Genomic DNA, 25,127 nt, shown 5'->3' with positions numbered 1-25,127 from the left:
CTAATATCGAACAGGCTCCAAATACAAATGCAATTACTCGGGCTATACTGAACAGGAATTTTTTAACAACTTACATGTTTTTAGATAGTTCAAGGCTGTGGGACTTTGCACACCAAGTATCAGTTTTCTTGACTTCTTAGTCTGGTGGCAGCAGCCCTGCAAAGTCATTTCCGGTTAATACATATAATCAAAAAAATCTATTCATGGACACCCACCGTCTACAAATCATTTTTACATCCAATCTACAGATCTATATCTTTACATTGTAAAGCAACTCATTTACTTTCTAAGTATCCAATATCTCTAGTTTATTTAATCAAATCCTTTTACACATGAATTAAAAATCAAATAAAATGTAGTAGTAATCGCACAATGAATTTAAGTGTACAGTGTTTGTAAAAGTATACGGTCCATAAACTTATTTTTTAAAAAGGTGTATTTAATCAAGTTTCCATATACTTAAATTTATGGCTCGATTATGACATCTCAATTTGTAATTCTTGATTAAAAAGATTTGATTAACTAAACAGGATATTTAGAAAGTAGATGAGTTGCTCTACAAAGTTAAGATATAGAGCTGTTGGTTGGATGTAAGTGTGATTTGCAGGTGGTTGGTGTCCATGAATCAACCCAATTATACGCATTAATCAGAAATGACTTTGCAGGGCTGCTGCCACCAGACGAAAAGCCAAGAAAGCTAATACTTGGTGTGCAAAGCGCCACATCCTTGAACTATCTATAAGTTGTTCAAAGATTCCTGTCGTAGTCCAAGTGATCGCGTCTAATTTTGGAGCTTGTCTGATATTAGGTGAGTTACTCTATCTACTATTAAAACAATCAAGGTGTGAAAAAAGGGTGCAGCCATCTAAAAAGGCCAGAGTGAAAAAGTTATGAAATCAAAGGTGGCAACCAAGAAATGGCTGCAATGATGTTAATACCAATCATTTATGATTAGTATTAGTGCAGCTACAGCCTTTAATTTCCTAACCTTCTTACCCTGGCCTTTTTGGAGGGGCTGTTCACAGCATGGCTGTTTTGGTAAGGATGTCATTTCATTTTGTAATTGCAAGCCAGCCTGTGGTTGGCTTTGAGGCTTTCTTTTTACTTGTTGTTTTCTTTCTTTACTACAGGAATTATCGAAGATTGTTATTTGTGTGAATCTATGTAAATTATGAAACTGAAAAAATGATTATCATGTAGTTATTAGGGTGACTTGTTACACAACTGAACCCTGTACAGGGTGTTATAGATAGCTAAACTATCTACAGTGAGATCTACAGGGTAATTTTACAAGGCTGAACGCTCTACAGAGACTTGTTTGTAGATGAAAGAAGAATTATAAAGGTTTAGATGAAAAATATAACAAACTTTGAAGGAGTATCTCAGTGATTGCTGGGCGAATTCGGAATGGGCACCCTGAGGATGTTTCCACAGCCAAAATGGTTGATTATTGTTCAGCCTCTATTGAGCTAATGGCATTGTCTTGGTATAGCCCATCTTAATTATTTTGTAGCACTGTAATAGAGCACACTTTTTCTGAGCATTTCTAATGTAACGCACATAGAATGCTGATAGATCTACAAGATTACAAAACCTTACCATTCTAGTAGAGGTGTACCAATAATCGGATCGGTTATAATATCGGCCACCAATATGGTAATTTTTACCAATATCGGTATCAGTACAGAACAGCAAGAGGACTGATATTGCTACTGATATTTATACAGTAGCAATAGTTTATACATAAATGGATTGTGCATTGCTTTTCTATGTTATTTATGTGGTTCTTTAGTGCCAGTGGCTTATTGTTCACTCTGAAACAAGCGCTATGCTATGAGAAATCTGCTGCAAAACTTATTACAGTCTTTACAAATGAAGCAGTTATAGAATACCTTGTAATAAAAAGTAGGGTCACAGGATAATCAAGGAAACTTGCTGTACCAGCTTTCTCACAAGCCATTAGAATGCAGAGTAATGCAGAAATAGCTTCATGGGAGTATACATAAAAATGTTTGTTGGTGCCTAATTGTCTGGATTGCACAATAGAAACCCAAGCTGTATACCACCACAGGCAAAGTATAGCAGCACACATTGTTGTAGGGTAGGTAAATGTACACTTTTAACTAAAATGCAAATACTGGATCGACTATCGGTTATCAGCTTCTTTTGGTGGCATCAATATCGAGTATTGGTACATGCCAAAAACCCATATCAGTATTAGAGTTGCACCGATAATCGGTTGAATTATCGGTAACAACCGATATTAGCTAATTTTACAAGTATCGGTATCGGCTACGAAGCGGAAATAACTTGCCGGTTAACCGAAACCCACAATCAATCGTTAAGTTGACGACAATGAACAGGTGAAAGTAAAGAAGGTGGTGAATGTAGCAGTAAGTGGTTTGTTGTAACTGTTTTGTAACTATTTGAGTTTGTTTGTTTGCACAAATGTGGTTGCAAGGCTATAGTAGGCTGTGTATATTTATCGGCCGCCCACGCAATTAGTTGATCACTCTTCACAAAGGGTCTGTAGTCCCACTAAAACACTGTTTGATTAGCTGTTTTATAACTACTTGGCTTCCTTTTCCATGAAAGGAGATACTAGCAAAACTGTGTAAAACATTGTAAAAGTCGGCCGCCCACGTAATTAATTACATTGATTACATTATCATTACAAATGCAGTTTATACGCATAAACTTTAGGTGATTTTCTGCTCCTCCTCCTCTGTTCTGAAGAAATGAAGAATATCGGTAAATATCGGCATATCGGTTACAGGAATAGGCAAATAATCGGTATCGGCAAATGTGAAAAAATGCATATCGGTGCAACTCTAATCAGTATATATAGTTCATATACCTCTACATTCTAGTGTACTAAACTGCAACTTTCATTTATAAAGTAGAAATTAAGTGAGGTGAACAACTGATGGCAGTGGTGGAATGGTAAAGGGTTTGGGCATATAGATATGAAGGAACCCTGGAAAAATTTTCTAGTATTTTTGTGCACGTTTTAAGTGACTGTTCTATTAGAGTATCTCGATTGTGCTTGTTTCACATGTTTGGTTTATGACTTATATCCTTAGCTTATACTCTCAGTACTTTTTAACCACATAAAATTTGCACTATGACAGTTGCTTTATGTACATACCAATTTTCAAGTTATTTCGCCGATAATCTTGTAGGCATGACAAAAAAATCGCTTTTGCGATTTTCAAAATTGTGCATAACTCTATTTTTCTTATTCATTCTGTACAAAAATTTTGCTATAAATGTGCTGCATTATGCTCTTGCTATCCTTCATTGTGATAATTCTATATACTGTACGGGAAAAAAATTTAAGAATACATAAGAAAATTAAGAAGAAAATACAAAGAGAATAAGACAAACTTAGAAGGCACATATCTCAGTGATGGCTGGGCAGATTCAACTCGAATTTTGAAATAGAAGGTGCCCTACCTCGAGGGAGTTTCCACAGCGAAACTAGATAATTTCTGTTCAGACACTATTGCTAAGAATGCATGAAAACTAAAATACAACACACTTGTCTGTTGCATGTCCACACTGGTCATGCACATGACATACAATTTTGTGTCCTGATATATCAGGCGATTTATAGTACAGCGGTTAAGCCTCAAAAATAAAGAGGAACGTTCACTTTGTGATAAAAGCATGGAATTTGGTGGAGGTGTAGAGTAAGGCATTCTGAATCATTGCAGGATGGGTACCACCCAAATATAATTTAATTTAGTGGATTATTACACAATACTGAAAAATAAACCATTAAATACCATTGATAGGGCAGTATCATTTCAAAATGATAGATCAGTACACACGTACATTAATTTACAGTACATAAATTGTTTGCTACAATGGATGCAGTTTATGAAGTGATATATCATACCTCTATATGGGGACCTGGGGACAAGCATTGAATTTACTTATCAAGAAGTTACGTTTCTTCCTGAATAGAATGGGGATGGAAACTGTCTGAAAGTGGATTGCTTCCTATGTTTTGTTGCAACTTCAAAAGGTCTTGCCATGCAAGGACTATGCAAATGCTTCTGAGCCAACCCGTGCTGTTCAACCCTGTGTTATAATATGAGGTAATGCTTCTTTTGTGGGTGAAACATTTATAACTACAGTTGACAAAAAGGTTTGGCATGCTCCATTACATTGTTTGGCTTCAGATGTTTTAAACAACATATTACATCTTTGCAAGCATCTCATCATTCAGAGCACAATCACTATTAGGAGCACTATAAAGGTAAGCCAAATGTTAAATTTAACGTTTCGAATATCCCATGCAGATTTTCTCCCACTAGCAAATGCTGATGTAGTGTCAAATGGGTGGAAGAAAAGCAAAGCATTTGCCTTTTCATAACCTAGTTTTGATAGTTATTTATGTAGAAATGTATAAAGGTAAATCTTTAAACTCCCATTCCTCTGTCAAACCCAAATCATTTGCTGGGGCAATTACTAAACTAGAACATCGGTGTGGACCGTGTCTTGTAGCATGAGCAGCAGGAAATAACAGTGTAGTATCAGTGCATGGTTCCAAGGTTCAATTTCTGCTATTAATTCAGTGCTAACTTTGTTCATTGAAAGATCTCTGTTAAGATGAGCTATTTAATTAATTACTTTGTGGTTAATGTCTACATTTTGTGTTTGGAGAAATATACGTAGCAAAGATATCTCTCTTCTTTAGTATTATTGTTACTCAAAAGGTAGACCAGTATATAATAGGTAATTGTGTTATTTAACACACATCTTCTGGAACCTCCCCCAACCTTATGAACGTATTGTTTGAAGAATAAAGATCCAATACAATGTCTAGCCTCTCAACATCTGCAAACAAATTGGGAACCAAAAATGGCATCAGATTGTTGTCCGCATATTTCAAATGTCTTGATATTACCAACAGCAGATCAGACTTGACTCATTACCTAATGCAAGGATTTGGTAAGCTTAAGCCAGATGATTGATGGAGAAAGTACAGGACAACTTTAGTGAGGCTTTAAAGCATTTCTAATTTAAAAGTTGATTCTCTTGACTGCCATACAGTAAACAACCTAGCAGAGAGTTGACAATCTTTTTTGAGTGCTGCTGTTTTAAACCGGGGTTTGGCTCCAATTATTTGCATTGCCCAGCTTAATAGAAGTAGTATTAACCTATTTTTCAAAAGGTGGTTGGTAGTGCAGAGCTTGTTCATGGTGCAGATTTTCCATCATCCACAAATTGATTTTATTCAAGCAATCCATCTCCATAAGTTGCACTATATATACTGTAACTCTGTGCAATTCCATTATGTGTTGATTGCTGAACACTAATACTCCCATATCTTGAATGTGTGCTGGTAGCAGCATCCATAATTAACACAAGTGAATGGAAAAATTAGCAATTTTAAATTTGAGTAGGGACCACAGTAGAAAGAAAAGGTAATGAAATAAGGGAGGTTGCCTACACATGTAACCACACTAGTGCAAATTTATCCCTACTTTAGTCATGGTTATAGCTAAAGCTACCCTGAAACAACTAAAGTAGGGATAAATTTACACCAGTTTGGTTACATGTATAAGCAACCCCCCTTGTCTCATTTCCTTTTCTTTCTACTGTGGTCCCTACTCAAATTTAAAATTCCAATATTGCATATCGCGTCAAAAGAAGGAATGCATGGTCCAGCTATAAATTGTTGTCTGAAAAGTGAAGTATCTATTATGCTTCATTGTCAGCTATGTCCAGCCTGTTACACAGCATTATGAATCAAGATCTGTTTGAAAAGTGCCTCTGCAATTAAAATAGCTACTATGGAAAATATGGATGATTTCCGTTATGAAGGGAAACTATCTCGCACAACCTTGAATAGCGAAAAAATCAAGCCAGTAGCCTTAGCCATTATTGAGTTACGCTTGTCTGAAGGAATCAGTTAGTCAGTCAGTCACTATAAAATTCTGTTTAATATATTTATTTTAAAATTCCATAGCAACTTGTTGAAAGCGTTTCGGGTTGATCTGAAGGCTATTTTAGGTTTATATAGTACTAACATTGGTACCTGCCCTACGTGCAGGACCAAACATTTTAATGCCACAAACAGACACCAAGCATTAAACACCATGTAGCTAAGTAGCATGCATTTTTTTTTAACTTTTAAAATATAAAGTTTATTTTGTCTGTGGTTTCGACAGGAATGTAGCTCAATTATTTAATGAGATGTCCCTGCAGTGCCTTTAACATGTTGTAAAAGACAAACAAAAGCATTGGTACCTGCTTTACATGCAGGACAATTAAAAATGCATTGGGAATTGGGCCTAGCATAAATGTTATAGTGTGTGTATAGCATGCCTGTTAGTGCATGATCCTTATGCCTTCTTTTAACTATGTATAGTGAAATAACAAACATGCAGTGTTAGTTAAACTACATGAAAGCTAAGGCAATACCTACATGACAGGAGGTGTACACATAGCACATTTTCAGTATGCTATGCAGTAATGTTATAGTGACACATGTTGCCATACAAACCCCACACAGGTGTTTAAACATTATCATAATTGTCCTATCATCAGAGTCAATTATTACTGTCTGACATAGGCCATTTGTCAGGCAAATATCATGTATGGCCGACCATAATGGAACCTGCCTGACAAAATGTCAGATCAAAATAGAAGAAAGTTGTAGAGTTTTTATAGTGAAGTATTGTCAATTATAGCAAACACAATTTGACAACAATGATTGTATTATTATTTTAGATTGAGTCCCTCTATTCTGTCAATGTATTGTAAGAATTTCCCTATTATGACGAATTGTGTAAAACAGCAGCATATCAATGCTTTAAGTTGCCTGACATTTTCACTGGGATTTGAAAAAAATTACAATTGTCTCTGCCTATCATTAAGGTAATGTATGATCCTTTAAGCAGATCTAGATCTAAAGTGACAGGATGTAAACAGGATTAGTGAAGTAGTTGTGCAAGGTCAAGCAATTGCACACAGAGTTCTTCAGTGTAAACTATGGTATCTGCATGATGCCAGTAGTAATATCACTTTTCAGATGCACAGTAGTACCTGCCCATGCAATCATGCAATTACGTTGTTTCTTTTCTACAGCAGCATAATGTCATACAGCTGCAGATTAAGTACGTATGAAAGAAGCTTTTACCTAGACAGGACAAACACATGCACTATGTTGGCAATTCGCCTGCACTACTACAAAAGTGCTATAAGAGTCCCTATGATGAGTATGTGTGCCAGTGCTGAAAAACTGTGAGCATAAGAATATATGGATAAAAAATTGTATGGAACAGACTGGTAGAACAAAAAGCTGCATCAAAAATTCCCAAAAGTGAAAAAAGGTCTATAAAAGCGTGTATTGATTTGCTACAACAAAACACACTTTGCCAGATGACCTGTGGATCACACCATAATAACAACCAAGCATTAAACATCAGTGCCATTTATGCCCTGCAACATGATACGAATGGTGATATCGGCATTTTTAATACCACTATCTTGCAAAGTATACCAAAATTACTCCAGAACTGCAGTAGCTAAACTACTATAGTAATACAACACACAGGTGTGAACAATGTGGATGGTTCTAGTAGTACCTGTCGAATTATGTAGGCTATACGTGGAGCATCATTTGATATAATGTCTTGGCCACAAAAAAAACATTAATTTATTGGTACCTTCCCTACAATGCAGAAGTTGCCATATTGTAACAATACTACACTCTCTAATGTTCCCTTTACTACACTACCACCTGTACCTATTGTCATCACCTCTATAACCTCTCTACATTTACAGCACTACTATACTGTATGATATTTTGAGCAAGCTAGCTACTACTGACTGTTATTACCTATTGTCATCACCTGTACAGCTACTACTAACTGTTATCAACCAATGCAGCAGTGGAGGACACCTGCATAATCTGGACACTTAAATTGGTAATGGTCCTAAAGTATCCCTTAATATGTAAACTGACCTGGAAAATCAGGATACCTTGATAATCAGGACACATTTGGTCAGTCCCAACTACACAGGTTTCCTATAGAGTGAGAGAAAAATAGCATGAACAGAAAATCTGTTACCAAAAAGGCTGCCAAAACGAAAAAAAAACCGTAGTAGCAAAAAAGGTTGAAGAAAAAAAAGTTGCAACCAAAAGGTTTGGAAAAGGGAAAAAAAATGAGCAACTGGAACTTGAACTTACGACTTCCTGTTTTCAAGCTTTACGCTCTACCACTTGCACAAAATCTCACTTGTGGTTACAGTGTTGTTAAATGTTGTTTATAAAGGCATGCTTAAGTTGAATGGCAGTAGGTGTTTACTTGCGGTTTGCATGCGGTTTACAGAAAGAATTCAGGCGAATTTTTGCTCTACACTCTTACACTAAATGCGCTGTAAACCACGAACGACGGTAGCTAGAGCCTTCATTTAAACGCTAGGTTATTCCTGGATGATGAGCGCTTTGTTTGGTGCCAAAACCGCTTCGACACGTGCAGCAACTGGCGAGAAGAATGCGTGAACTCAAATGGAATGCAGACAGACAGATGGATTTTCAGCTTTATATATATAGATTACCTAACCAATACTGCCTCCTCCTCATCAGTAGGGACCCGCTGATTATGCTGGCATAATTTTGAGCATAATAGGTACCTAAACGCATTGAGCATAATGCCAGCATAATAGGTTAAATGTTTGTACGATAGTGTACATTCTTGCTGGAAAAATGACAATTGCAAAATAAGATCGATATACTCTAATAGAGCAGTCAGTAACTCTAATAGAACAATCATCAAACTGACTGTTCTATTAGAGTATATCGATCTTTTCTCTTACATGCAGGCATGCAGCAAGAATTTATTATTTGTGTTCCAGCCACTCATTTTTTTCTTTCTATACAGTGTTAAACTAGTAGCAAAGCATATGAACTAAGGCATGAACATTGAACATAATCGAGCATAATAGGTAAATATTGAGCATTAATTTAAGCATAATAGGTGAATTTTTGAGCAGTGCAGCATAGCATAATAGGTAAAATTATGAGCATAATCGGCAGGTCGGGAAAAGTGAGAGTGATTTTTGAGTGATGTATTTCATGCATGGGCCATACCCAAACCTTTGTGAACCCTACTATACAGTGATCCACAACAACAGAAAACATGTTGTTAATCGATTCAGAGTATCAATGTAATTGTTAAAATGTGATTATGTGACCGAATTTGACAAAACAAGGCTTCCACACATCCAGTTTTATGACTTTGAAGGACAATAACTCGAGGTAGGACCATGTGATCTGTTAAAAAATTTGACCTGTTATTTACTAGGAAAGAATTGTGTAAAATTTTAGGTAAATAGCGTACTGAGTAGTCAAGTTACAGTTTGTTAAAGTCAGAAAATTGGATGTGTGGAAGCCTTGTTTTGTCAAATTCGGTCACAAATTTTGGCTGCAATGCATTTCAGGTAAAATGCAGCTCTAGTGTGTGGTCATGATTATACTGAAAAATACAAGCAATTTACTATAAACATGTTCTTGCTACACACAAACATGTTTTCATGTTCATTTATATGTTGAATGCATGTAGAGCTAAGAAGTGTACGCTTGTAAGGTTTCCTTGGTTCAAAGCTTTTCAAAAATGTTAATAATGGTTGTTTAAATTACCATTGTAATTTTTAATGGTACCCATCCTAAAATGAAAATGCATGAAGTAAAGTATCACCACACCAAATTTGGTGCTTTTATCACAAAGTGAACGATCATATGACTTAACCGCCTCACTATTATATTGTAATTTCTTTTAGTTTTGAAATGGAGGATCTACCATATGGCCTGCTATTAGAAAGAGTATATGAGTATCGTCAAAAACACACAGCACCTTCAAAGCAATTCATTCAGAAGTCAGGTCATCAGGAAATAAGGAAGTTTGCTCTAAAGGGCTCTTTAGTGGTTGCCATATCACACATGCCATCTGTGTCTGGAGCAAATTATAGGACATTGTCAAAACCCAGCATTTCTTTACACTGTAGAATACAGCAGGTCCATAAACTTACTGAACAGCAGAAGGATCTACTAGAAGGAGTGGAGCATTTGCAAGACCGAACTGAAGTTCTACACAAATTGGACTGGGTGCAGAATCTGAGAGTTAACTATCTTGTTCATGTGGCTATCCCAACAATTCCCAAACCAGTTAAAGCAGTTATTCAGTACATTGGAAAACTACCTGAAGAGAAAGGAACAAAATTTGGTCTGGAGCTAAATGTATGTACCTGCAGTATGTGTATTTCACAGTGTTTCTAGCAACTGTTTATTGACCAATAAACAATTCTGTGAATAGAAAAGAAATTTTAGCAGGAGGTGTAGTGTAATCTGATTTATGGTATCCAGAAGCCTCCTGTTGATTTAGCTTTCTTCTTTGTAAAAAAAATTATTGATATAGAAAATGTAACTGTTTACTCAGGCCAGGATTAAAGTGTAAAAAAAACTACGTTCAAAGCACGTTACAATATTTAAGCAATTATGCAAAATTGGCCCTTAGCATGTGCCTTGCTGGAGAGATTGTTTAGAATTAATTTTCCCACTGACTCACTGTAGCAAAATAAATTGGAATTGAGTTTCATCAACTTCAATGAAAAGTGGCAAGACTAGGCTTAGCCAAAAGGGGTTTATAGACTTCTTCTATGATCATTCACTGTTAGTACATCCTAAATAGAGACTACTGTAGCTATATAGCCACTGTAGCTAATTACTTTCTCTGATTCTTAATGATATCATGTTTGCAACCAGAAACTCCTTTAAAAAGTTCCATTTCTGTTATTATAAATATGGTACTAAAGAAATCATAAATTTTGTTGTTCATAGGATAAGTTTAGTATTACATGTTACCCTGGCTTCTTTACACGTGCAAAATAATTTATGTAGCAATAGCCAGCAAATCATTGGTGATATATGTAGATGTTACTGCACTAAATTTATCATTGGTAACATTTTGATTTAGGATATTTTAATATTAAATGTTGTGCACACCTTTATGTATATACTGATATTTATATATTTCATTCCAACATATTCCCTACATATGTACACAAGACAGAACAGTACTAGAAATTTGTATTGTTGTATGTTGTCTTCTTATAACAGGAGAGGAGAGGTGAAGGTACAAGTGATGGCAAGTATAGAGGTGAACGATTCTTTCACTGTGATCCTTACTGTGCTGTTTTCGTATCAATGGATCCATTGACCCGAAATACAGTTGAAACAAGTGCTGCACATGATCGACCATTCTATGTAGTAGGTTTCATAAGTGTATGGTGTTTACATGAACGGAAAATACTACCTGTTGCAAGCTATCATACATTACGATAGTACTGTATAGTAGAGCCCACAAAGGAGTAGGCATGGCCCATGAAATAACATCACCCAAAAATCAGCCTCAATTTTCCCTGACAATGATGAGGCAGTATTGGTTAGGGAAAAGTAAGCCCAAACAAGCTTGAAGGTTGACCCGAAACGCTTTCAACAAGTTGCTACGGAATTTTAAAAAGAATTTATTAAATGGAATTTTCTGCTGACTGAATAACTGACTGATGCCTTCAGACAAGCGTAACTCAATAATGGCTAAAGCTACAGGTTTGATTTTTTTAAATGTTCGATGTCACTTCGGCCCGAGAGGTACCTTTTGGCATACTGCAGTATGTATAATGCATTCTTCATGGACTTACCAGTGTCCTCCTTTGTGTCCCATTCGTCTTTGCTGACAGCGAAAAGTGTTGATTTGGCAGTAGCACATAATGGCTTCTCTTCATAACAGAAATTTTTCATAGTGACTATTTTGATTGCAAAGGTGCTTTTTGAACAGTTCTTGATTCGTACTGCTGTGTATAATGGGTTGAACATAGCTGACAACAAAGTGTAATGGATACTTCACTTTTCAGATGATAATTGATATAACTGGGGTGTGCGGTACCTTTTCTTTCTTTTGGTATGCATGGATTGCAGAGGTGCTTTTTGAACAGTTCTTGATTCGAAATGCTGTTAGGCCCCGGCTGATTATGCTGGCATAATTTAAAGCATAATAGACGACCAGAAGCATCAGGCATAGTGCTAGCATAATGGGGATGGTATTTGAAAATTTAATTAAAATGCGCAATACGTGTGCCTCAAAGAAAGTAAATATTCACTGCCAATAGTATTATTAGTGCATTTCATATTTTAAAAACATGTAATATAGCTTAACTAACCATTTCTTTGTTGGTTATTCACACTTTGCAGAAATAAGACCGAGATACTCTAATAGAGTAGTCACTTACTCTAATACAGCAGTCAGAGAAAACTAATGTACTCTAATAAAACTGTCAGTTCTAGAGCATAATCTTAATTTTGAAAGCATGATTTTGAGCATAATAGGCTTAATTTTTGAGCAATGCTCAAAAGCATAATAGGTAAAATTTTGGGCATAATAGGCCGGGGCCTAAATGCTGTGTAATGGGTTGAACATAGCTGACAACAAAGCGTAATGGATACTTCACATGCGGTATGTGTGAGTTCACCAGTCATAGCAATATTTCCAAAAAAAGAATTAACAAACAAGTATACTAAAAAAATTGGAATTTTCAACTAGAGTAGGGACCATAGCACATTGATAAAAAGTACTGAAACAAGCTGGAGTAGTGCACAATATTAAATCACTGTAAAACTAAAACAATAAGAAGTGTTATATCTCTACTGTGCTCAAGATACCATTAATGGAAATGTACAGTAGGGATATAACACTTTTTATTGTTTGCTGTGATTTAATATCATGCACTACTCCAGCTTGTTTCAGTACTTTTTATTGATGTACTATGGTCCCTACTCTAGTTGAAAATTCCATTTTTTTTGTGTACTTGTCTTATAAAGCATAGTACATTTAATCAACATAAATGTAATAATTTTTCCAGATGCTTAGCTAGACAGTTTGTGTACACACGTACATGTTTATGTATTTGCATTACACGTACAACACAATGTCAACAGCCATAATGTTGGAGTGACATACTGAACAAAATATACATGACATTTTACAACATGACCCAAACTGAGATAGTGATACAATAAAGTACAGCCTATATATTAGAGAATGTAAAAATGTCAGATTTATACCCAGCAAGTTGCGATTAAATATTTGTTGCTCTTCAGTTTGTACATTCCTGGTCCTGTTTAATCACTGGGCTATAGATGTTACAGGTGATTGCTGCTCTTGTATATAAACACCAATCTTAAGCTTGTATAGTTGCAAGGGTAAAAAGTTGCTTGAAAAAATTACATTAATGCCTAGGTCATATGTAAGAACACATTTCATATCACAATATTTTGTGTTGGCAAAATGGTAGTTAGCTGTGACTGCTATACAGATAAATGATATGTATGAAAATCATTAAAGGGTTAAAAATTGATGACTTTTATTCATCAGCATTTAAGACACTGTTAAATGTATGCAGTATGAAAACATTTGGTCATAAGTACATGGTGGAGAATTTAATTAATCATAAGGCAAAGAATATTATTTTGTGCTTGGCAGTGATTGTGCACTTAACATGAGGCTGCTAGATTCTTATTTATTTTTGTTATGGGGATGTGTTATGGGCAATGCGAACAGCAATTTCCAAATACATATCATAGGGGAAGGGGTAGGGAGTAAAAAGTATCATATATATGTACATATAACATATGTGACCTGCTGAGTAAAAATCCGACTTGTTCGCACTGACTGACTAACTTATGCTTCCAGCCAAGCATAACTCACTATGGCTTAGGCTATGGGCTTGATTTTTTCACTGTTTGACAGAAAGTCAATAACATGCAGATAGGCTAACCATTGTAGCATAAACCTTTTGTGATGTGAAAGTTGGGTACTGAGAATATTAGCTAAGGAGATACAAAGCAAAAACCACCAAACTTGTGAAACAAGTACATCGAGATACTCTAACAGAACAGTCACTGAGAAGTTTAAAAGGCATGCACAAGAAACATTTACAAATTGTTCAGGGTTTGGTTTGAACCAGGGACTTCCACTCCACACTTATATGCCCAGACTATTGCAACTGTGCCACTGCTGTCACTTGCGATCTTGCTATAAATGAAAGTTTTATAGTTAACTATTCCAGAATGGTAAAGTTTATAATTTCGTAGATCTATCAATGGAAAATGTAGATTGTTCTAGAACATTCTATGTACATTGTATTGGAATTGCACTCTGTTGGAATACCACAAAAATATTAATAAACAGTTGAATAACATAGGCTACGTACCAAACATGCATAAGAGTCATGCGATTGAGATACTTTAACAGAACAATTGTCAATAATGCAATTTATTGCCATGTGTAATAATCAGTAAATTATCAAGGTAAAAGTGTTCAGTAATGTAATAGAAATACATAAGTATAGTAGTTAGACGTCAAGAACCAGGGTTTTATGGGATTTAGAAAGCTTAAAAGCCCTGAGCTGTTGTAGCTGTAGCACTCGAGTGCAATAAGGACACTGGTTCTTGGCATCTCACTTATTTAGATTACAGAGTTGACAGCTGCTTGTGAACAAGAAGTGTAGCATCAATTAGTAGAAATAAGCCCTGTATATACACCTCCCTCTAATTCAGTGTTGCTGTTGCTATCCATTTTTACACCCATGTGTTGCCAATGTTACAGGCATGTGTTTGCCATGTTGTGTTTTGAAGTACAACTAATACAACTCATTGTTGTGCCTTGACAGCTGCTTGTAAACAAGAAATGTAGCGTTGATTGGCCCATTACATCTCCGTCTGACTAATACTGTCCATTTTACAGGAGCATGATTGCTGTGTTTTCATATTGCCTCAGAGCGTGGTCTCTATAGGACATGAGTGTGCCACTACAGGGTTTAGAGACCATATTTTCAGCCAATCAAATTTCAGTATCAAACTTGTTGTAGTCTATGTAATTAAAGTTATCATACGAAAATCAACTGTACATGTATGTACATTTTAACAAGCACATTTCAAGATCCCTTAAGGTTACGGTATAGTCACCGGCAATCATTCAAAATTTTGAATGCCTATCGATTCTTTTTGAGAAGCCCATAAAACCAGTCTAGCAGCGTGAAAAGTTTTAAATGAAGGTGAAGCCCTTCATATTTAATGTTTTTAACTAGCTACAGTGTAGTTTGAGGCAGGTGGAATACTACAATTTGTTGTAGTAACACAATAAACCAGCCCATACATCGCTCAGCTCATGCTCAGCTCCAGCTGTCATTACCATGTTTTTCCGCCGCCAAATACAGCAAAAGCTGTAGGCTCTATTGGAATTTCTGGGGCATAGTGATACTGTATATTAAATTTATTAGGTCCTGTGGAAGCGTTTTTGGCGTGTTTCTTCCCAGTGACTCAGATACAAGCCTTCAAAGAGCTTGTTTCACTCGAAAAAAACTACTAAAAGTCCAATAAAACATCTATACAACCAGTAACTTAAAAAATCGCTTCCACAGGACCTAGATATTTTAGTTGTTTAGTCACTTGTGTTGAAATTATAAGGATTCAGTAATCTGTTAGTCTGGTTTTTGGCGGCGCGTTTTTATAAAACATCGCTCTATTGTGGACCACACACCCAAGAACAGTCATTGTTCTGTAGTAAAAACAAACAAGCACAATTAGTTGTATTGCTAACACAACACAGTTGTTGAAATTATTTATCCCTGCTTGGTTTACACATATGGTTTACAGCAAGTGTTGTAATTTGTTTCGCCCACGCATTTTTAAAACTATTCTGTAACCTTAATGCATGCGACATTCAAGTTCAAAACAATACAAAAATAGTACATATGTCACTTAAAATCTAGTTCTACTTATAATTATGTAGGAAAATAAAAAAAGATAGACAAAAGCCAGCGTATATGAGTCCAAAATAAATCCAAAACAGCCAACCTGTGAAAAAGGGTGCGGCCTTCCAAAAACAGGCCAGTATGAAAAAGAGAAATTAGACTAGACTAGACCAGTAGATTAGATAAAGACACATGGTAGTGTGTCGTGTGGCCAAAAATCCGGCATTCAACACCGTGAGTATATTGACAGGAAGAAAATGTGATTTTTGCACCTCTGTGGCTCTGTGCTGCCTTTATGAAACAAAAAGATTTTTGCTGTGGACATTCCCGCCAACTCAGTACCTACTCCACATACTGTACCAAATTTGAACGAAATTGCTTTAAGTGTTCTCAAGATATATAACTTCAAAAATTGGCTTACACACCCCTGTAGTTTCTTCATTGTTTTCTTAATATTCTTACTTTTCTTCCTCTTTTTGCAAATTTACAAAACCTGTCATAAAATGCGAACACCATATCCAATTGCCTTGCAATTTGGCACATATAAGGGGGTTATAAAAGTACATCTTGTACCAAGTTTGGCTAAAATATGATAAACGGTGAAGAAGTTATTAGCGATTATTCATGAAAAATAACAACAGGGTAAACCTTTTATGGTAAGAAGCTGAAAATTGGTGGGTGAATAAGTTAACTATTGAACCTCAAACATTTTGTGGTTTGAAAGAAATCAAGCTAAAAACCACAAAGGTACAACGAAAAAACCAACAGTGTGTAACAATTATGCAATCAAGATTAGCTAATAAAAAACGACTACTTGCCATGCCTACCAGAAAAACCGCTTGGAGTACTGCTTTGAAAATCGCTGTAAAGATGGAGTAATCATTTTAGAAAGGCTCTTCAATGTTGTAGAAGAATCAAACTTAAAGCCACAGAGAAATCCAACTTGGTGTAGCAAGTGCGAGATTGAGATACCCTAATAGAGCAGTCATCCTAATAGAGCAGCTACAAACAAATCACCCTGTAGTAGAAACAAGTCACCCTGAAAAGAGTTCAGCTACAAACAATGAGAGTTTCAGCTACAGTTCAGTAATATGTAAGAAGTCACCTTATTACCTACAGTATGTGATAATCATTCAGTGTTAGATATACAAATATTTAATCAGCAGACGAAAAGCTATACACACACTTGCTTCTTTTGTTCTGCAATTCCTGCAGTAAAGAAAAAAAAAGGAAACACCAAAGCCAGTTTATGGCTGACTTTGTGGCTTGCAATAAAAAAAGAAGTGATATCTAAATCAAAACAGCCAAGCTGTAAAAAAAAAGAGTGTGGCTCCCAAAAAGGCCAGGGTGAAAAAGATGTGAAATCAAGGTGGGTGGCCAAGAAATGGCTGTGATGGTAGGTTAATGGCAAAAATTTTAATTATGACAATTCAGGTGAATTTGGTGCCGAATCCTTGGAGAAGGCAACGCAAATTCACCTGAATTGTTGTAATTAAAATTTTTGCCATTAACCTACCATAACAGCCATTTCTTGGCTGCCACCTTGGATTTCACATCTTTTTTCATCCTGGCCTTTTAGGGGGCTGCTCTCTTTTTTTACAGCTTGGCTGTTTTGGTTTAGATTAGTTATAACTGGACAGAATCTACCACCAATTATGTTGGTACACTGTTAAAAGTTCTGAATTTATTTGCATTGTTCAAAGGTAGCCAGAACTGCTTGTTGAAACCATTTATTATTGACCCCTACTTGGATCATATAGAAAATTTAATAACTTTTGCTATTTCATACAAAAAAAATGGAGCATGGTTGCACAGCTATAATTTGCTGTTTTGCTGGACTATGCAACATACCATCACTAACAATGAAAGTAAATGGTTTGTAACAACCTGCTATCTAACTACATACTTAAATGTGTTGTAATCAGTTAGCAAGAACATGTATTAAAATATTTGTTGGTACCTTACCGTCCGGTTATCTTACACGTAGATGCTATGCCACCACAGGCAACCAAGCATAGCTAGAAATCTGTCTTAAAAACATGAATATTTTTGTACCAAAGTACAACACAAAAATTACTTATATTAGTTGCTATATGTATATCGGAACAGTATCACATTGGTTAACTTTTCTTGTATCAGTATATGCACCTTTACTTATTTGATAATTGTAAAGACAGCAATAATATAGCTTTCAACTAAAACCACAGAAACACACATTACTGATGATACACAAACATTTTTAGTTAAAGGTGACTATCAAAATCATGTTTCTACATTTGTGACTGGATCTGTGAAAAGGGGCTTTCCAATTGCATGTACTTGGCAATCCATAACTTGACTTGTGCCAGCCTGCAATTTGGTCACTTTACGCTCCTAAATATGACTCGTCAAACTTGGAAAATTGGAAAGGCTATAAGACCCTTTTTGCAGATCCAGTCACATTTACATTACCGCGAAACTTGTTAATCAAATGATGACACATGCATAATCTCGACACTTACATAGTTAAGGACCCAAAGTATCATACAGTACAGTAGTACTGTATACTAGGGATCATGGAGATTAGGGTCTTCCTAGCCAAAAAATTCCCTCAAAAATCAGCTTCTCAACTCCATCCTGGCACCTTGGCAGTATTGGTTAGGTATAACCAAGCCCAAAAGTGCCTTCAATACAATCTTAAAGGCTTCCAATAAATTGTTATGAAAAGTTTCTAAAAAATTATTCAATGGAATTTTCTGCTGACTAACTGCTTGCCTGCCTGCCTGCCCGCCTGCCCACCCACCCGCCTGCCTGCCTGATGCCTTCAGGCAAGCGTAACTCGATAACGGCTAAGGCTATGGGCCTGTTTTTTTCACTGTTCAACTTCGCTTCATCCCAAGACATGCCTTTTGGCATACCACAGTACGTACAATGCACGCATCATGGACCTACCTTTGTCCTCCTTTGTGTCCCATTTCTTTTTGCTGACAGCTCAAGGTGTCAATTCACGGTAGCACGTTGCATGGCTTTCCTATAGTACGTTTGTAAGTGGGAATCATCTGTATTTTCCATGGTGACTGGACTGATTACAGAGAGGATTCTAACATTGTTCTTCATTTGTAATGCTGTGTAACGGGCTGAACATAGCTGAAAGCAAATTGTAATGGCTGCAACACTTTTGAGGCAATAATAGTTGGGGGCATGCAAATCGTCATATTTTCATAGTGACTGGATTGTTGCAGAGGCACTTCTTCAGCTGTTTTTTGTCTGTAACGCTGTGTAACAGGCTGAACATAGCTGAAAGCGAAGCGTAATGGCCACTGAACTTTCGAAGCATGTTTTGATAGCTGGGGCACACGTTTAGATGAAAATATTAATTCTGGTGCCATCCTTTCGTTTGATGCGGTATGCATGGGGTTCACCAGTCATAATAATGTTACAAAAAAAAGTAAACAAACAAGTTTAAGGAAAAATTTGAAATTTTAAGTTCGATTAGGGATCATAGAACAAAAGTAGGAAAGCAAGGGAGGTCCCCTACACCTGCAGATTTACTAGTGAACATTTAATCCTTAATTCAGTCTTGGTCTTGGGTATAGACTGGATTAATTAGGGATTAAATGTTCACTAGTTAATCTGCAGGTGTAGGCGACTTTCCTTGTTTTCCTACCTTTTTTCTACAATCTCAAATCAAATTTAAAATTTCTAATTTTTCCTTAATATACCAATTTGCATGTCAGCTGACCTGGAAAATTAGGACACCTTGATAATCAGAACACTTTTGGTTGGTCACAAGCAGGTGTTCTTAATACACATTGTCACTGTATTACCAGAATCTTTTTACCAAGTGTTAGTTCCATGCTTAGTTAACTTTTTCTATTACTTTAGGGAAAGGATCCTGTGAGCACAAGTAATTACTTAAGCTTAAAGAAAGGATCAACGGATTTTGATACCAAAGCATTTGGTATTTTTGATAATAAAACATTGGTTAAACAAAAAACAGAATTGCAGAAAATTGAAAGAAGACAAATTATAACCATGAAACAATCAGAACAACACCAACGAATACAAGAAGCAAAAAAGAAGTTGAACCTTGTGGACTCATTATCTTTAGATTCATCCATGTTGGATAGTGAAAAACAGAGGAGAATACTTGAAGATGCTGTTCAAGAGAGCAAAAAGCAAGGTACTTGAGAATCAATTTTATATGGATTACCTATAACTATTATGATTACTTTTAGAATCATCTTCATCTAATGAAAATCCTAACAACTTAATGATGGGATCCATGGTACAATTTGGTAATCCACCATGTTATGGGATTATGAAGTGGATAGGATATCTTCCTCCAGCAGAATGTGTGATGGCAGGTGTGGAGCTGGTGAGCTGCCTAATAACAAACAATTTTGTCTGTAGTTACATGTAGAATCTAATGTATGCATCTTTGCATACCTGTGTATTGTTTTCTGCAATTTGATTCCCTGTAAAACCATGCACACATACATATTCGAATTACACAACGCGAACAATGTATGGTGGCATCAAAGCACTTTGCTGGCATATGTACATTGTGTTACTTACCTTTATACATACAATGCTCCCTCCACTATCAGAACTCATTGGGCCCGGGGTGAGTCCTGATATAATCGAATATTTTGGATAAGCCTATTCATTTATATACAGAACTCTGTTCAAATACTCTAACAGAACGTACACCTTCATCAAATACTCTTACAAAAACAGTCATTTCCACAGTTGGGATAATGGAATGTTCGGATAATTGATGGCTTGGTAATAGAGGGACTACTGTAGCAGGGGCGGAGGAAGCATCTACAAGTTGGGTAGATAACTGTGAGACCATACTTCTATGACCACCAACAGCATCATAGTTGTGCAGGCACAATCAGCATTTGCAGCATGCTTAGGATAGCCCAGAATTTGAAAAATTTTGCGAGATTGAATCTGTAGACAATTTCACATTTATGAAAATAATATTATAGCTAATATAGTCTAATGCATGGAATGAATAGTCACTGACTGCTCTATTAGGGTATAGATGACTGTTCTATCAAGACACACGGTAGTGTGTCGTGCGGCCCAAGAAGTCGGCGCGCCACACCGTGAGTATATTAAGGCCCCTATTTGGTGATTATTAGTTTCTCATCCACCGCCCGCATCCTTCTTAAGCTAACACATGGTAAGCCATTATTTACTCTGTGCATGCTCAGAAGAACACGTGATACCAAACTGTTATAATTTTTGTTGATGAACGCTACAATGCGCTATATATCGCCAGGAGATCTAGAACTGTTGTTTTCCTTAGCAAATTGTTGCAGTGCCTGTTGCACTCGTGCTCTATTGACTTCATCAAAGCAGGCTTTCACTGAGTTGACTGTCTAAAAACAGTTGGCGATCACGAAAAGTAGAATCAGCTGGTGAAGCAAATGTTTGTAGTAAGAAAGAAAGACAATTTGGACAAGGTCCGTACATCAGTGTGTTAATATTATAAAATAATGGCATAATGGTAATACCCTCCCGCCCGCATCATAATAATTAGAAAGGCTGGATGAGAAACTAATAATCACCGAATAGGGGCCTAACAGGAAGAAAGAAAACGCAATTGTCACACCTATGTAACTCTGTGATCCCTTATCCCATTGGAACCAAATTTGCTAGAGACGTGCCGTCCAGTTAGGGGAGTCTACATACCAAATTTGAAGAAAATTGCTCCAGCCATTTCCCAGATACGAGCGAACAAAATTTCGTTTTAATTTCTTCGTTTTTTCTTCTTCATCTTCTTCATTTCACACACTTCGCAAAATTCGCCATAAAACACTAATTCGTGCTCGGATTGGGCTGAAATTTGGCACACTTAAAGGGCTCATTAAGGCGGATCTCCGTACCAACTTTGGTAGGAATCCGATGAACATTCACGGAGTTATGACTGATTATTTGCGTACAATAAGGTCGAAGGTCTGTTACGCTTACAGGGTAAACCCCTTGGAGGAATCAGTTGAAAATTGATATGTAGATGGAGCAACCATCGTAGGAGTGCCTTTTTGTGGTTTGAAAGGAATCGGGATAAAGACCAACCTGGAGATATGACACAAAACCCAACCTGTGTCAAAATTACGCGATCGATTTTTATGAATAAAAAAACTATTAGTTTTCGTATCTACCAGGCAAACCGCTTAGAGCAACGAGCTGAAAATCAGTATGTAGCTGGAATAATCATCATAGAAAGTTCTTGCAGTAGTACAGAAGAATCGAATTACAAATCACTGAGTTATGATTCGAAAGGCAACTACGTGCAACAAATGCGATATCGAGATACTCTAATAGAACAGTCACCCTAATAAAGCATTCAGCTGCATTTATAATTTACTTAGTTATATTACATTGCAAGTTATTCTGTAGGGAATTCAGCTACAAACAAGTCACCCTGTAGTCAGATCAGCTAGAAGAAGTCACCTTGTAGAGAGTTCAGTTACAAAGAAACAATCATGCAAAAAGTTTAGCTGCAAACAAATCACCCAGTAGAAAGTTCCGCTATGAACAGATCACACTGTAGAGAGTTCAGTTAGAAACAAGTCATCCTGTAGAGAGTTCAGCTAGAAGAAGTTACATTGTAGAGAGTTCAGCTATACAAAGAAACTACCATGTAGAGAGTTCAGCTGCAAACAAATCGCCCTGTAGAGAATTCAGCTACAAACAAATCACCCTGTAGAAAGATCAGCTAGAAGAAGTTACCTTGTAGAGAGTTCAGCTACAAACAAATCATCCTGTAGAGAGTTCAGCTAGAAACAAGTCACCCTGTAGAGAAATCAGCTAGAAACAAGCCACCCGTAGAGAGTTCAGCTAGAAGAAGTTACATTGTAGAGAGTTCAGCTACAAAGAAACTACCATGTAGAGAGTTTAGCTGCAAACAAATCGCCCTGTAGAGAATTCAGCTACAAACAAATCACCCTGTAGAAAGATCAGCTAGAAGAAGTTACCTTGTAGAGAGTTCAGCTACAAACAAATCACCCTGTAGAGAGTTCAGCTAGAAACAAGTCACCCTGTAGAGAGATCAGCTAGAAACAAGCCACCCTGTAGAGAGTTCAGCTAGAAGAAGTTACATTGTAGAGAGTTTAGCAGTTCAGCTGCAAACAAATCACCCTGTAGACAATTCAGCTACAAACAAATCACTCTGTAGAAAGATCAGCTAGAAGAAGTTACCTTGTAGAGAGTTCAGCTACAAACAAATCACCCTGTAGAGAGTTCAGCTACAAACAAGTCATCTGGTAGAGAGATCAGCTAGAAGGATCACCTTGCAGAGAGGTCAGCTACAAAGAAATCACCCTGCTTCATCTTTTCTTCTTCCTGTAGTAAAGAAAAAAATGATAGGTTAAAAGCCCTAAAGCTGGCCATAGGCCGGCTTTGGGGTATACAAATACAAAAAGAAGTGAAATCTAATCCAAAACAGCCAAGCTGTAAAAAAAGAGTGCGGCCCTGAGAAAGGCTATGGTGAAAAAAGATGTGAAATCCAAGGTGGTGGCCAAGAAATGGCTGTGATGGTAGGTTAATGGTAAAAGCTTTAATAACGACAATTCAGGTGAATTTTGTGCCAATTGACCAAGCGGCACCAAATTCACCTGAATTGTCGTTATTAAAATTTTTACCATTAACCTACCATCACAGCCATTTCTTGGCCACCACCTTGGATTTCACATCTTTTTTCACCATAGCCTTTCTCAGGGCTGCACTCTTTTTTAACAGCTTGGCTGTTTTGGATTAGATTAGGGTATCTTGAGTGACAATAACCAAAAGCGATCCTGAAAAACCAGAGCAACCAGATTGCTTTCTATGGATTTGGAACATGGCTCAATACCTACCACTAAAAGTTGGGTAGGCATTTGCCTACCCTGCCTACCTGGTTCCGCCGCCCCTGTGTAGTACTGTACTTTAGCTGCATAATAATATTATGTATTATACAAACTTTATATTATGTAGATGTCTGGGAATTCCCATACAGTGCCTCACCATATACAAGTAATAATTGGCCAAGTTTCCTGTAAATTTAGTTAGTTTTTTTGTAAGGTTGAAAGAATCATATGAAGTCTAATCAGGGTAGTGAGTGGGAAGTGGTGGGGACTGCAAATAGTTGTTTTCAAAATGGTAGAAAAAGTGCAGATTGGTGTTGCCACGATATATCGATACATCGATAGTATCGATATAACAAGGTGGTGATATAGCCAATCAGTCATATCGATGGTTGTGCGTAGTGGTGCTGCTTAGTATAATGATGTGGGGGAGGCCAGACATATGGTAGTTGGAATTTAATTAAGTTATGTGTTGATGGTGTAGTGTGGTAAACAAGCCAACCCCAAAGTAAACTGGGAGGTTTTGAGGTTTCTATCTAGTGCCAGCCACTTGTCTCAACTGTAAAGCAATAACAAAATGTTTAAAACCTGATAAACAAGGGTAACTTTTGCTTGTGGTATACATCCAACTTAAATTTAAACTTACAATGAAGAGGATGTATATGTGTTTGTCTTGCAAATGTTACAGTTAGTTCTATCTAATCCAAAACAGCCAAGCTGTAAAAAAAGAGTGCGGCCCTGAGAAAGGCTATGGTGAAAAAAGATGTGAAATCCAAGGTGGCGACCAAGAAATGGCTGTGATGGTAGGTTAATGGTAAAAATTTTAATAACGACAATTCAGGTGAATTTTGTGCCAAGACCAAGCAGCACCAAATCCACCTGAATTGTTGTTATTAAAATTTTTACCATTAACCTACCATCACAGCCATTTCTTGACCGCCACCTTGGATTTCACATCTTTTTTCACCATAGCCTTTCTCAGGGCCGCACTCTTTTTTTACAGCTTGGCTGTTTTGGATTAGATTTCACTTCTTTTTGTATTTGTATACCCCAAAGCCGGCCTATGGCCGGCTTTAGGGCTTTTTAACCTGTCATTTTTTTCTTTACTACAGGAAGAAGAAAAGATGAAGCAGGGTGATTTCTTTGTAGCTGACCTCTCTGCAACGTGATCCTTCTAGCTGATCTCTCTACTGGATGACTTGTTTGTAGCTGAACTCTCTACAGGGTGATTTGTTTGTAGCTGAACTCTCTACAAGGTAACTTCTTCTAGCTGATCTTTCTACAGAGTGATTTGTTTGTAGCTGAATTCTCTACAGGGCGATTTGTTTGCAGCTAAACTGCTGAACTCTCTACAATGTAACTTCTTCTAGCTGAACTCTCTACGGGTGGCTTGTTTCTAGCTGATCTCTCTACCGGATGACTTGTTTGTAGCTGAACTCTCTACAGGGTGATTTGTTTGTAGCT

General features: G+C 36.7%; 1 protein-coding gene across 2 annotated transcripts in view; it reads left to right on the top strand.

Moving 5' to 3' along the window:
* The window catches only part of LOC136263246 (uncharacterized), a 59,526-nt gene that overhangs the window by 11,194 nt on the left and 23,205 nt on the right, over positions 1-25,127 (top strand). The window contains exons 1-5 of one of the 2 annotated variants that reach the window (XM_066057755.1): positions 2,219-2,393; positions 9,799-10,255; positions 11,135-11,284; positions 19,690-19,987; positions 20,043-20,182. In XM_066057755.1, the coding sequence (XP_065913827.1) occupies positions 9,806-10,255; positions 11,135-11,284; positions 19,690-19,987; positions 20,043-20,182 (1,038 nt within the window). In that variant the 5' untranslated portion in view covers positions 2,219-2,393; positions 9,799-9,805. Of the gene's footprint in view, positions 1-2,218; positions 2,394-9,798; positions 10,256-11,134; positions 11,285-19,689; positions 19,988-20,042; positions 20,183-25,127 lie in introns of those variants that run through there. The other variant, XM_066057754.1, reaches the window with a different exon arrangement.

This window comes from Dysidea avara, chromosome 8 (assembly GCF_963678975.1).
Source record: "Dysidea avara chromosome 8, odDysAvar1.4, whole genome shotgun sequence".
Lineage (NCBI taxonomy): Eukaryota > Metazoa > Porifera > Demospongiae > Dictyoceratida > Dysideidae > Dysidea > Dysidea avara.
Note: the sequence above shows the minus strand (reverse complement) of the source record. Positions and strands in the feature narration are given on the sequence as shown.